The 14,911-nt window shown below is 44.5% G+C and overlaps 1 protein-coding gene across 4 annotated transcripts in view; it reads left to right on the forward strand.

Moving 5' to 3' along the window:
• Positions 1-2,040: 2,040 nt before the first annotated feature.
• The window catches only part of Nfx1 (nuclear transcription factor, X-box binding 1), a 59,210-nt gene continuing 46,339 nt past the window's right edge, over positions 2,041-14,911 (forward strand). For all 4 annotated transcript variants that reach the window (XR_009589981.1, XM_060377921.1, XM_060377930.1 and 1 more), the window contains exons 1-2: positions 2,041-2,214; positions 7,122-8,111. Coding sequence is in view for 3 of the 4 variants with exons in the window: in XM_060377921.1 (XP_060233904.1) it covers positions 2,190-2,214; positions 7,122-8,111 (1,015 nt within the window). In the remaining variant the exon portion in view is untranslated. The remainder of the gene's footprint in view (positions 2,215-7,121; positions 8,112-14,911) is intronic.

A 14,911-nucleotide genomic window follows, 5' to 3' on the forward strand; every position in this document is an offset into this window, starting at 1 on the left:
TAGAACAGTTTTTTAAAAATCGTCAAACTCAGTAATTTAGACAAAACCAGAATAAGATGTTACACCATGTCTGCGTGCTGGCACACACCTTTAATTACAGCACCTAGGAAGGGGAAGACAAGACAGATCTGTGAGTTCAAGACCAGCCTGCTCTACACAGAAAGTTCCAGGATGGATCTACTTCATGTTCCTGGGGAAGCCTGAATTATTTGACAAATGCATAGTCTTCACTTATCCTATGCAATAATGCAGTGTTGTGGTATAGTTCAGGGAAAGTTAGGTTCTACAAAATTGGACTTTTACATTGTATTTGCTTTCTAAACTATCTTATCTCTGAAAGTTAGTTCAGGTATTGTGTATATTGAACCATGAGCATTTTCTTAAAGATTAGAATGCTGAGTGACAGAAAAGAGCGTACACAGGCCTGATCTAAGATCTGCTACCAATGGAGATTGTATCAAAGAACTGGACAGAGATTGATGTAGCTAACTTTGAATGGCCCACTCTTAGTGATATCCTGTAAATTACAGATTTTCTTGTTCAAGCCATCAGGTGTACATTGTGAATGGAAGTGGATGAGCCCTGTTCAGTCATCTCAGGAAAGACTTGGGTGAATAAGGAAGTAGGAGAGAATTTCTTCTCATCTACAGGTGGTTGAGTCACAACCAGGCTAAGTTCCTGCTTAAAAGACATAAATGATATTTTATATTCAGGACCAATCATGAATGACTGTGACCTGAGAACGGTTAGGGTTACCCTGGAAGACTTATACTGTAAAGAAAGAGGTGATGGAAACTTATAGTTGCAGAATGAAAAGTCTAAATCAATGCTTTGATCAGATACAATAGTGGGGACATCAGGTAGGTGGGGGTCAGCAGACTGGTGAGACTGTTACAGTTCAGATGTTTTATCATTCTTAGCTTTAGATTTGGTTGCAGCTTGTAGTCTGCTGAGTTTAACAATACATTCCAAGGTTTTACCTAACAGTCATAAAGATGTCACTTCAGATACAGAAGTTGGTGGTAAGCCACTCTAAAGGGACTGAGGATAACACAATTATGAAACTGTAGAATGTAGGACCTTCAACCTTTACAGAACTTCACTTCAGAGTTAATTGTAGAACTTTGTGAAATGAACGTGGGGGTGTCCACTGCTTAAAAAGTCAGCAAGAGCTCTGCAACAGAAAGAACTTCTGGTTGTAGATAGATAAGATTGGGCTCCTAAATTTTGGTGTCAGTGATAAACTGCCATCTTCATTTGACTTTGTAATTATCATACTATGTCGCCCAGGCTAGCCTGGGACTATGTTGAACATGCTGGCCTAGCTCAACAGAGAACCGCTGTCTGTGCTGCCAGAGTGCTGGGATTAATGGCCTGGGTCACCACACCTTGCCTTGGCTATACATAAAAAACAAAACCCAAAGTAAACTAAAACCTTAACGTTTGTATTTCTAGCTGGGCGTGCTACTGCACGCTGGTGTAAAGGAAGATCCTACTTTAAGGCCAACCTGGGGTTATATCGTGACACCATGCCCCATCCCCCCAAAAAAAAAAACTTCAAACTTTTCCCCTCAGTTGATGTTCATTTGTATTTGTTACCTGCCAACCATTCTGTGGCTCGTTTGCAAGTAATTAGCCTTTAGATATGTTTAGTTTAGTTTTACTTAGACAAGGACAGGTAGCCCAAGATGGCCTGGAACTCACCCTACCCCCAACCCCGTTCTGGGCCTTACCCCCATTCAGCATCCCGCATCCCGGAGTTGTACGCTACCACCGTCGGCAGGTAACCTATTGTTTTGCCGTCTTTTCTCCACACTGTCTTTTGATTTCTAATCGGGAGGGGCCCTTGCCGCCTGAGTGGGCCTCTCCAGGGAGATTCTCTGAAGGCCGTTTGAAGCTGGGCGGATGGCAGGACACGACTAAAAAGTGTCGCAGCCAGAGAACACTGTGCCTCTCGAAAGGAAAAGCAACTACGCTAGCGCCGGCCCTAGATCCCGCTGTCCTGAACCCCTCCTGCCCCATCCCCCGCCCGTCGTATCGGCCTGACGTCCAAGTGCGCCATCCCACTGTCTGCTCCGGCGGCACCACCCCCGAGGCCCTCCACGCGCGCACGCAGGAGCCGGAAATCCGGAACACGTGACCAGGTGACAGCGCTCGCGCGGCGCTCGCTTGAGGTGCTGCGGCACGGGATGGCGGAGGCGCCTCCGGTCTCAGGTACCTTCTGGCTCCCCACGCGGGATCTCTTGAGTCCGGCAATCTAGTAGGCAAGGAGATCAGAGGGTTTGGGCTATCGAGGGGGCGAGGGCTGCGCGGGGACAGTGGCTCACAAGGGCCAAGCCACGCGCTCTGCACGTACGGAGCCCTCCACCATTTTCGACAGGGCGGGGAAGCTCGGCCTCTGGGTTTCCGAGGACAGCGGGCGGGTCCCGGCGCCCAGCGACCGGACACGGGCGTCCTGCGGCCAGCGGGGCTCCTCCCGGCCTTCCCGAGGCGGCGCGGCGCGGCGGGCGGGCGGGCGGGCGGGCGGGCGGGCAGGCAGGCAGGCATAGGCCAAGTCTCTGTCTTGGGCCCTGGAATCCAACGAGTTTGCCCGCCGTGCTAGGGTGTGCTCTCCGCCTCTCCGGGTGGCGGGCGCGCGCTGAGCGCGCGAGCGGGTCCAGCCTTGAGTGGTTTAAAATCCCATCTTGCCGTGCGTGAGTGGGTGATCCAGTCTCAGTTTTCTCCTCTGTCAGTTTGGAGTTAGTAAACTAATTGCCGGAACCTCCCTATTTCCATCCCTAATTGTTGGCACACTTTCCCTCCTGGAGCTATCCTGAGGTAGAGAGGATAGTCAAAAGGCTATCATTTGACTATTTGACTCATTTGACTATTAATTTTGTTATTTCCATTTTCTTTATGGTGTGCTAGTAGGTCCGGGGTTTCAAAGTTGGTGGACAGCAATCAAAAAAACACTTTGCATCCGGGTATTAGTGCACACTTGCTAAAATGTAAAAGTGAACCGAGAAACTGGGGAGATGATAGTGCTGTGTTTAAAAATATTAGCTCCTCTTCCAGAATACTCACATCCACCTGTACGCTGTAGGAGATCTGACACCCTCTTCTAGACATGGAGGGCATCAGCACACACGATGCATATATCCCGCTTCCCCCCACCACCACCACAACACGTACTTGCTAACACACGCACACAGGATTTTTGTTTGTTTGGTTGGTTTTTGTTTTTTGTTTCTTATAAACAAAAATGTTTACAGAGGTGTCCGGCATGGTGGCGCACACTTTTTAATTCCAGCAATCAGGAGGCCAAAACAGGAGGATCTTTGAGTTCGAGGCCAGCCTGGTCTACATAGCCACTTCCAGGCCATCCAGGGTTACATAGTGAGAGCCTCTTTCAGGAAGGGCAGGATGAAAGGTAGAGAAGCAGTGATATCTTTTACTTTCGACAACTTACTCTAACGTTATGATTTAACAAAAACACTTGTCACAACTCACTACGTAGATTTGACTAAATGCTCTTCCTGAAAATCATCACAGCAGCACATTCAGCACTGGCTTGAACTATATAGCTGTGCTTCTGTAATGCTGCATGTTTGCCAATCAGCAAGTGAGGTGTAATTATTCCTGCAACAGTGTGCCCTAGCCTTGACTTGGATATAAAAACCGTCTTGGGGCCTTCACTAACCCTCTAAACTAGATCTGCTGATCTTCTTATCCGCATGTTAACATCTGACTTTCTTTCATACCCTCAGCTATCTGAGGCAGAGTTAAGTTGAGGGCTGGTTGTAACTCATAGTTTTAGCCTCTGGGACTGTGCTCTAAGTTACCACCTCTCCTCCCTAAAGTGTTTCTACAGTGTTTGTTCTTACCACCGTCTCTAGCTTATCCACTCCCTAAAGAAGTGTTACCCAACCTTGCTAATGCTGTGATCCTTTAATACAGTTCTTCAAGCTGTGGTGACCCCCAAACATAAAAATATTTTGTTCCTACTTCATAACTGTAGTTTTGCTGCTCTTATGAATTGTAAATACCTGTGTTTTCCAGTGATCTTAGGTGATCCCTGTGAAAGGGTTGTTCTATGATCCCAAGGGGGTTACAGCCTACAGGTTGAGAACCACATAGGACTGAGGTCTTTAAATAGATTAATCCAGGATGATTTTTTTTTCTTATGCTCAGAGTTTCTAATGTCAACTTTGTGGACACCAGCACTAGTTGGATTCCTTTCACATTTCAGTGTTTTGTTGGGTCTTTGGCACTCCTTACTTGAATTGTAATGATGCCTTCCTCAGAAGACCTCTCATTTACCAAGGAACTTCCACTTAGAATAGCTTCCTGATTCATGTGTCCCTTTCCTTATGTCTCTTTAAGGATCATTCTTTCTTTTATAATTTTTTTTTTAATTTTTTTGTACATTGTTATGGTATCTATGTGAGGGTATTGGATCCCCTGGAACTGGAGTTATAGCCAGTTGTAAGCCACTAAATGAGTGCTTGGAATTGAACCAAGAGCCTCTGGAAGAGCAACCAGTGAGCTGGGCCATCTCACCAACCTCCGTTAAGGGTCTTTCTGTGGGCTTTGGCGTAGGTCTAGTGAAAACATAGTTATGTGTGGCTAGGGACAGCATTGTCTGGATCTGTGCACTGCAGTTCAGTGTGAAACATTCTTTGCCAGGCTATTGGGCAGCTTTCCTGACCTTTTCTCTAGCCCCTCTTTTGACATCCTTACTTTTTAAATGGTGCCACTTGGTACCATTTACCTATTCCCACTTTTAAATCTCTCTCATGTCTCCAAATACCTCTGCCACTCTGTGTTTGTCCAATCCTCTTGCTATTTTGTGAGCCCTTCCCTCTACCTTCAGAACACTACCTATGTGAAAATGTTTGGGACAAACCCTGGCTTGAGTGAGATGTTTCTCTATGGCCTTTATGATCTCACCAGCAATTCAGTATGTTGCTATAGTGCTGCTGCCTTGCCTTTCAGTGTGCAGCATGACTATAAGCACAGTCACCAATGGTGCATGTCCTAAGTTAGACTGCTGAGCTTGCCTTGGAGTGCCTGTGGCCTTGGAAAAGTTACTCTGCTGCAGCATTCTCATCAGGAATTTGAAGATTAAATGACTTAATGGGGCCAGAGAGATGGCTCAGCTGTTAAGAGCACTTTCTGCTTTTCCAGAGGGCTCAACTCGAGCTCCAGGAGACTGGATACCTTCTCTTGCCTCAGCAGTACTCACTCATGGTGTATACAAGAGCACACGTGTGTATGCTCACACACAGAGAGATATACATATTTAAAGTAGAATAAAGAAGTTAACCTATGCAAAGTTCTTAAGAGTATATGACACATACTAAGTACCTATTAAGTGCCAGGCCTTATTACTGAACTTGAAATCCACAGGTTTTGCAGTATACCCATTGGAGTCTGTGTTGACAGTCAGTAGCTCTAAGAGCAATGATAAGGCACCATTTTAACTGCTGTAACTTGCTTTATTTAGGAGCCCTAGTAACTCTGATGTAGAGATTGTGTTCTCCATTACATATAAGAAAATGGGCTAAGTACCACATTAAAGCAGGACATGATAGTGCACACCTGTATCACTCAAAAGGTTGAGGAAAGAGAGTTGTCAGTTTGAAGCCAGTCTGAGCTATAGAGTGAATTTGAAAGCATCCTGTGCTGCATATAAGGCCTTTTCTCGAAAGGTAGATGATTTAAAACAATAGGTGACTTACAACTTCCTGTAACTCTTGCCTCAGGTGTACACGCTCTGCACCCAAGCACACACACACAGAGTGTAATATATAAGCTGGGCGTCGTGGCGCGCGCCTGTAATTCCAGCACTCGGGAGACAGAAGCCAACCTGGTCTACAAAGTGAGTCCAGATTAGCCAGGGCTAAACACAGAAACCCTGTGGGGGTTGGGGGGAGCTGACCTCTGCAAAGTGCACTGTGCGACACATACTAAGTGCCAGGCCTTATTATAAAACTTTAAATCCACAGGCTTTTAACACACTTAAATTCTTATCTTATAGACTGTTGATTGCTACTATAACTCTGACTTTGTTACTGACTGGTTTTGTGTCAGTAGGCAAATAGTTTCTCTTCTCTTTCTCCTCCTCTTCCCCCTTTAGACAGGTCTCACTATGTAGGCCTGGCTGACCTGAAACTCACTGTGTAGATCAGCCTCAAACTCAGAGATCTGCCTGCTTCTACCTCCTTAGTGCTGGGATTAAAAGTATGCACCACCATGTCCCTGCCCTGGCAGATGATTTTTTTGGGCTTCAGGGAACTGAGCTGCCTGTACTCAGAATCACCTTGCAGAGAAATTGAGTGGGCTGAAATTAAAGTAAGGTTAAATTTTAAGACTTGGGAATTTTAAAAACATAGTGTAGGAGTTACATATGAAAAAAGCAAACTCTATTCTAGGGGGAAGAGGGAGACTTTACTCACTGTGTGGAATCTTTTAGGTTCCTTAATGATCCTTTGAAATAAACATTGTTATTCTTTATTATAGATGAGACAACTAAGACTATAGGTAGTCAGATGATAGCCCTAAGGGCATTCAGATTTCAAACCCATTTTAGCTGATTTCAAAGCCTGTGTGCTTACTGTTATGCAATGTTGCTTTGGTGTTTTGAAAGACCACATGGGGCTTCTCATCCCTAAACCTGACCTTGATGTTTTATTGAGACGAAGTCTCACTCTGAAACCTGGGATAGTCTCAAACTTGTGATGGTCCTATCTAAGCCTCTCCAGTGCTGGAATTAGAGGCATGCCCTCTTCCTAGGTTTTGGTTTTGGTTATAGGTTCTTATGTAACCCAGGATCTCCTAGAATTTGAATCCCAAGTGAGGGGATTACTAGTACATGCCTGGCTTTGCCTCTCCTAAGACTTTTGGATATATGTATTCATAGTGCTGGATGGCCTAGGCCATCAGTGGCTATCAGTGTGACCACTAGACATGAGATATTTACTAACCATCCTCCACAAGGACTGAGAGCCTTACACCTTGCCTCATTAAGCCTATTTTATACAATGCCCTTAGGAAAATAATTTTTAGATTTGCCTTTAGAGTCTTGTGGGCTTCATAAGTGACATTAATTTCTTACCAGATGTCTATTTCTTATTTCCTAGGCACTTTTAAATTTAATACAGATGCTGCTGAGTTCATTCCTCAGGAGAGAAAAAATTCTGGTCTAAATTGTGGGACTGAAAGAAGACTAGACTCTAATAGGATTAGCAGAAGAAATTATAGTTCCTCACCTCTCTGTCACCTTCCTAGACAGGTCCCTTATGATGATATCTCTACTATTCATCAGCATAACTATGACTCTGGAAGCAAACCTAAGAGTCAGCAGCTTTTCTTCCAGTCATCTAATAAATCCCTCAGAAACCATGGCTTTCCAAACCAGCCATGGCAGAGATTAAGGAATGAGAAGCTCCAGAACAGAGTCAAGAAAGCACAAGGGCTCACTGAGCAGACATCAGACACATCGAGTTTAGAAAGTGTAGCCAGATCAGAGAGTGGCGCACCTCCTAGAGAGCACAGCCCTCCGGAGAGTGAGAAGGAGGTGGTCATTGCAGATCCCAGGGGAGCCAAACCCAAGAAGGCAGCACAGCTTACCTACAGCTATGGCAGAGGACCAAAAGCCAAAGGGAAACCCAAGTGTGAGTGGGGTAACAGAATGAGTCCTAAGTCTGAGGATGAAAGTACCAGGCCTGTGGGGATTTCCCACACTGACTCTTCAGATGCTTCCTGTAGAAAAGCTGTAGTGGATGGATATGTGTCCAGACGGAATGAGCAGAGAAGATTCCTGCAGAAGAGGCCTCCTTGGGAAGTGGAGGGGGCCAGACCACGACCAGGCAGGAACCCACCCAAACAGGAGAGTCAGCGACAAATAAATGCAGGGCCCAAAAACAGCATGCCCCCCATTCCAAAGGATAATCTCAGAGAAAGACCAGCAAAGTCAGCCTGTGACACTGGGAATTTGTCAGGTGTCAACAAGTCTTCCAGAAGGGTTAACCAAGAGAAAAATGCTGTCAGGAGACAGGAGCCTCAAGGGCTGTCTCCCTTCCCCAGAGGCAAACAGAGCCATGTGCTGAAGAATGTGGAAACACACACAGGTGAGTGCCTGCAGGGTTGGAAATATGTTGCTCGTGCTAATTATTAAGCAGAGCATTCACATAATTGAGAGGACACCGTGAAGTTTCTAACTTAATTGAGTATCTGCTCAGACTCTGTCAACTACCCATTGCTGTCTGCCATTGGTAATCTCTTACTTATTTTTCCTTGTTTGCTTGCTTGAAGTTTGTTTGGGACAGGGTTGCATGCTCTCTGCCACCAAGTTATACCCCCAAATCTTTTTTGAAACACAATCTTTGTGAATTACCCAGGGTGGCCTTGAGCTTGCTTGTGGCCCTTCTGCCTCAGCACCTTGAATAGCTGGTATCACAAGCCTGTCCCACCAGGCCCAGCATTGTTTTAGTTTATATATGTTCCTCCAATAAATATGCTACAGATACCTGATTATGCTTTTTTTTTTTTTTGAGTTATGGTAGCAGAAGGAGGACATGCTAACATTCTGTTGGCTCTGCTAATTGTAGCCTGTATCTCCTCATCTTTGCAATGGTCTTGTCTCATGTCTTACTTTCTTTTCTTTTGCTCCATCATCAGTGAACAGTTTTTCCAAAACACATCTTGAACTCATTCTTCTGTTTTCTAGTTCTCACCACTAGAGACTCCAGTTTCTGCTCTGCTCAGCATTTCCATCTTCTTTTGCCTTACTCTACCATTTTATTCCAGATTTCTTCCTGTTTTTGTCTTTCCATGTTGCTATATGTACACAGCTCCCTCTTTCTAGAGTTCCTACCCCTTAGCTCACTGGTAAACTTTTTTGCTTTTTTTGGGGGGGGAGGGGGGAGGTTGTTTGGTTGGTTGGTTTTTGGGTTGTTTTTTTGTTTTGTTTTGTTTTTGGTGTATCCTTTTTGGTTTTTGCGACAGGATTTCTCTGTAGCCCTGGTTGTCCTGGAACTTGCTCTGTAGACCAGGTTGTCCTTGAACTAAGAGTTCTACCTGCCTCTGCCTCTGCCTCTGCCTCTGCCTCTGCCTCTGCCTCTGCCTCTGCCTCTGCCTCTGCCTCTGCCTCTGCCTCTGCCTCTGCTGGTATGTACCGCCAGTTTTTTATGTGTATGTATGTCTGTGTCCTATATGTATGCCTGGTGCATAAGGAGGCCAGAAGAAAATGTCAGACACCCCCCCACCATCACCCCCAGAAACCCATAGCCTCTGAAAGAAACAGCTGTTGAGTGCTCTTAAGCACTGAGCATCTCTCTAGCTCCTTGTTTTTCTTTTTGAGATAGGGTCTCACTATGTAGCCCTAGCTAGCCTGGAACTTGCTATGTAGACTAGGCTGGCCTTGAACTCACATGAATCTGAGTGCTGGAATTAAAGGCGTTCATCCCCAGAACCAGTTAAAAATGTGTGTGTGTGTGTGTTTGTGTGCGCGCTGAGAAGCCCTCTGAGGCCAGAAGAAGGGTATCAGATCCCCTGGAACTGAAGTTACAGGTGGTCTTGAGCTGCCCTGGGACTTTTGGGAACTGAACAGCAAGATTAGTACACCATGAGGCATTTCCTCAGCAGTAAACACCTTTTAGACAGTCTCACTGTAAGTTCCTGGATAGCTTGGAAGTCCCTGTATAGACCAAGCTGGCCTAGAACTCTTTTAAGAGTTCCTCAGCCCTTCCCTGTGCCTGGATGAAAAGCTTGACTCTAGTTCTACTAGTAAATTATGGATGTTTCAAAAGCTAATCCAGGGAGCCCTTTCTTACCCCTATAGTATTTATCTCTTCCAGTCTTTAACAAGGATGTCTATTTGTATCATATTACTTCTGTCTCCAACTTTATCACTTGGAACCATAATTTGTTTCCATGACATTGCTGCTAGTCTTAGACTAGTTAAAAAGAAGATGCTTTACTTTTTTTGAGTCTCCCTATATGGCCCTGACCTCTTGAGTGCTGGGATTAAAGGTGTGCACCACCACAACCCAGCTTCTTTTTTTGTTTGTTTTTGAGATAGAGTTCCCTTCTCTAGCCCTAGCCAGTCTGGAACTTGTTATCTAGAACAGGGTAACCTTGAACTAACCAAAAAAAAAAAATCTTCCTTTCTCTGCCTCTGAGTGCTGGAATTAGAGGCATGGCCACTATCCTTGGCCTAGATACCATATCTATCTTGCTTTCTTTCTTCTTTTTTCCCTCTGTGGTTCTCTTGCCACACAACTTTTGGACACAGTTGTTCATCATCTCTATTACACAGAACTTATGCTGAACTGAAGCCTTTCTGTAAGTACATTCTATCCTCTGGTTATATCTTCTGAAGAGGTACATGTTCTCCTCAGTTACCGTCCTTCCTCATTCTGCCCTGAGTGTATATTTTATCAAGGCAAAGAGCTAGGTATTGCATTGAGCATACCTTTAATCCTAGCACTAGGGAAGAAGACTGAGTTTGAAGATAAGACTATGGTACTTAGCAAGACCTTCGTGTGTTGAGGGGCAGATAACTTCAGGACGTAAGCACTTCCTTGTGAGTTTTACCATATTGTTCTCCTTTTGGTTTAATGTGAGACTTTAACCTAATCCATGAAGCTGCCACCTGCCCTGGGCCTGTTTTTTCACTGGCCTCCCCCTTCCCTGACCCTGTCCCCACAACATTTCTTTGTAGCTCAAGCTGGCCTAGAACTCAGAGGTATATCTGCCTCTGCCTCCACAGTTGCTGGATTTTAAGCATGTGCCACCATGCCCAGCTTTCACTAACCTCTCGTCCTTTTGGGGACTCAAACATACATGTAAAGTGAGGTTTGCTTTGGAAGCAGGGCCTGGCCAAGTTAGCTACTAGTTTTAGACCCTCATCCTCTTGAGATTATAGAGTAAGTAGCTGACCATATGCTTGGGTTATATCAATTTATTTAAGAATGGATGGCTTTACCTTCAGTGCAGTAACCATTAAAGCCCCTTCCACCTTCAGCTGAAATAGCTCTTACCTTCTCACCTTCTGATTCTTTGTGGGTTTTCCTTTGTGCTGGGGATTGAAATCCCAGGCACCATGAATATGGCAAATACTTCACCACTGAGCTAGATTTTCAGTCATCATGACAGAATTTCTACTTTGTGGGTACTGGAGGTTGAACCTCAAGGTCCCAGCATGCTTTCGCAGCACTCTACCACATAGTATGTGGTGTGTGTCCACAGTTGTGTCGTCATGTTCTCAGAGGCCAGAGGAGGATGCCAGGTATCTAGCTCATCACTCTCCTGTTTACTCCCTGTTTGCTTAGAAGTAGAGACATTTGGGGTTGGAGAGATGGCTCAGAGGTTAAGAGCAATGTCTATTCTTCCAAAGGTCCAGAGTTTTATTCTCAGCAACCACATGGTGGCTCGTAACTATTTATAATGAGATCTGGTACGCTCTTCTAGTCTGTAGGCATACATGCAGGCAGAGTGCTGTATAAATAATAAATAAATAAATCTTAAAAAGAAATGGAGACAGTTTATTAAGAAAAGGAAGGCGCTCTTGAAAATGGGCCAGTGAGGAGAAAAGGGGCTTTTATTTTAATTTTTTTTAATTATTTTTAAATATAAAGGCAGGGTTCTTATTCAGTTGGACTGGCCTTTCATTGACCACACAGTTATGAAAGAGGATGGTCTTGAACTTCTGGTCCTCTTGCCCCCACTTCAGAGTGATTGAATTACAAGAGTGCACCTCCTCACCTGATTCCTTCTTAGGACTCTAATCCCAGAGCCTAGTGCAGGCTGTGCAAGCACTTTGCCAACCAAGGTTGTACAACCAACATTGTAGTCCCTTCCATTTTATTTGTTTATTTACATAAGATTTTACTTTTGTAGTCCTGCTTGGCCTGGAACTCTGTATAGACCAGGGTGGCCTCAAAACTCTGCCATACAAGTGTTGGGGTTAAAGGTGAGTGCCACCGCTCCTGGCTCTGTATATATAATTTTTTTGCTGCTGTATTTTAAGTAAAATTCTGATAATCAAGTTATTTTACCCACATACACCTATTCTCAGTTTACATCCATACGAAAGAGAGTCCGCCAGTTTATTCACATGGTTGCAGTGCTCCTCTCACACGAAGTCAGCAACACGTTAATGAATTTATCTAACACATAGTCAATAATCAGACCCCTTGGTTATCTCAAAAAGTCTTTACTCTTGAAACTTGAAAGCTTTAGTTTCCTGTCTGTTTTTCAATACAGGGTTTCTCTGTGAAGCCCTGCCTATCCTGAAACTCTGTAGACCAAGCTGCCCTCCAATTCAGAGACCTGCCTGCCTCTGCCACCTGAGTGCGGGGATTAAAGGTGTGCACCACCCACCACACCTGGCTGCTGGTTTTGCTTTTTAAGCTCAAGGACAATTTTATTAAAGTTTAAAAGAAAAACCCCAGGAAAGCAAGCTGTAAATCTCAGCAGCTGCCTGTAGATAGAGAACAATGGAGAAAAGAATGGGTACAGGGAGAGCACACGATCTGAGTCAAGCCAATGTGGAGGTTAGCCATATGTCGGGAGCTTTAGAGAAAGCAAAGCCAAAAGTGTTGGGGAAAGCATGCTTAGAATAGAGGCTTTTTTACAGGGCTATTTGGTGGGTAGCCCTCATAACTACAGGTATAAGCATCTGAGACTTCTGAGGTGGGGAGCTGGGGGCTGGAGACAGAAGTAGAAGGTCTGTTAGCACTTCATTTAGGTCGATGTCAGTGGGCATATCCTTTCACTTTCCCACCACACTGTTCAACTAGGATCATACAATAGGCATGGCCATGGCTGAGAAGTGATGGGGAAGTTCTTGTGGGAAAAGGCCAGTGGTTAGATAGGACCTGACCTTGCATGTACAGGAGGCTTGGCACTGAAATCTGATAGTTTACCAGCTCAGAGCTGCTCTAGAATTCCACAGTTACCATATTTTACACATTAGACATGCTATGATAAAACTAAAGAGAAAGTTACTATTGCCAAAGAGATTTCTGTTTCTCTAGGACCACTTTGGAGCCATTTGGTATGTCTTATTGTGGGTGCTCACTATATCTAAGGTACCACTCTTACTAAAAATCCTTGCTCCCAAAGAGAGTACATTCTGTGTATACAGTTAGATAATGAACAATATAATAAATGGCTTATCAGGTAGATTTTGTTTCCTTTTCTTTTTATAAGACTGACTATAGAAGCCCAAATTCTCCCAGTGGCCCTACCTCCTCCTAGTCCTATTGTTCCTGTCATACCGTGTATGGTTCTTCAAGCCCTCACTGACCTCCTTCCTATTTTTTCACACTGTCAGGCCTAGGTGAGCCTGAGAGTTTTGATTCTCCTGTCTCAGCATCCTGAGTGCTGGGATTGCAGGAATGTACCGTGATGGATGGCCCTATCATATAGCTACAAATTGCTGAGGAAAAACACAGTGTTGAAGAATACTGTTTTTGTAAGTGTGGCCAAGGAATGCTTCATAAGAAAGACACATTTTGGCGAGGGTAAGGGGATGAGCCATGCAGGTGTCTAAGGCAATTCTTCTAGGCAGATATGGAGCATAAAGACCCTAGGCAGGAAACTGCCTGACAGTGTGAGAAATAGGAAGGAAGTCACTGAGGGCTTGAACCATGTAGGGTGTGAACAGGAGCAGTGGGACTGGGAAGATGTGGGGCCACTGGGAGGATTTGGGCTTTCATTGTCATGAGATTGAAAACTTTTGACAAAGGGCTAAGGAGGACCCAGGTTCAGTTCTAGCACCCACATGACAGCACACAGTAGTCTATAACTCCAGTTCCAGAGTATTTGACACTTTGTTCTGGCCTCTGAAGGCACATGTGAACAGAACACTCATACACATAAACTATTTTTGTTTTTTAATTGGTAAGCACTGACCAGAAGAGTTTATCTACTTTTCTGTACCCACCCATCCCTATACCGTAACTGGGAATTAATCACTCTACTGCTGAGTTGTATTTCTGCCTCCTTTTTCTTCTTATTTTGAGACAGTGTCTCACTAAATTGTGTGGGCTAGACTTGCCATTACTGTGTCAGGTAGGTCATAAATTTGTGATCCTGCTACATGAGTAGCTAAGATTGCTGGCTTACAACCACCAGGCCACACTTAATTTGCAGTTTGCTGTTCTTTATTTATTTATTTTATGTGCATTAGTGTGAAAATGTCAGATTCCTTGGAATTGGCATTACAGTTGTGAGCTGGCATGTGGGTGCTGGGAATTGAACCCAGGTCCATTTGGAAGAGCAGGCAGCACTCTTAACCATTGAGTCATCTCTCTAGCCCCTTAGTTTGCTGTTCTCATTGTTGTGGTCAAAAGTAGGAAGACTACTAAGTAGAGCGCTACGATAATCCAGGCAAACTTGGGCCAGAGCAGCTTAGGTCAGAGTGAGAACATCAGAAATGGGATGATAGACATATGTGCAAGTTGCTGGCATAATGTGGAGTATGAGAAAGCTTTATAAAAGACTTGCAGTAACTTGTGGTTTTCCACAGTTGGTAGCCATCCATCAACATGTCTATATGATACAAATCTTAATAGCCCAAATTCACTGCAACTGGATTATAAAACAATAATTATAAGACAGCCATGGTGGTACATGTCGGCAGTCGCAGCCCCCTGGAGGTTGAGGCAGGGGGACTGAGGTTTCCCTGAGTAGTATAGCAAGACTATCTCAACAACAGCAACAAAAGTTACTTGAATAAGAGAAAATCTAGCTGGGTGTGGTAGTACTTGAGAAGTGGAGACAGGAGGAAAGGGTGTTCAAGACCAGCCTGACTTATATAAGACTGTCCCGGAACCTTAAACAAGTAAATAAAATAACACTACAGGGAAAAGATCAATACAGCAGATGACTCTTAGGTCTACCACAGGCCTGAGCTACAGCT

This window comes from Meriones unguiculatus, chromosome 1 (assembly GCF_030254825.1).
Source record: "Meriones unguiculatus strain TT.TT164.6M chromosome 1, Bangor_MerUng_6.1, whole genome shotgun sequence".
NCBI classification, from domain to species: Eukaryota; Metazoa; Chordata; class Mammalia; order Rodentia; family Muridae; genus Meriones; species Meriones unguiculatus.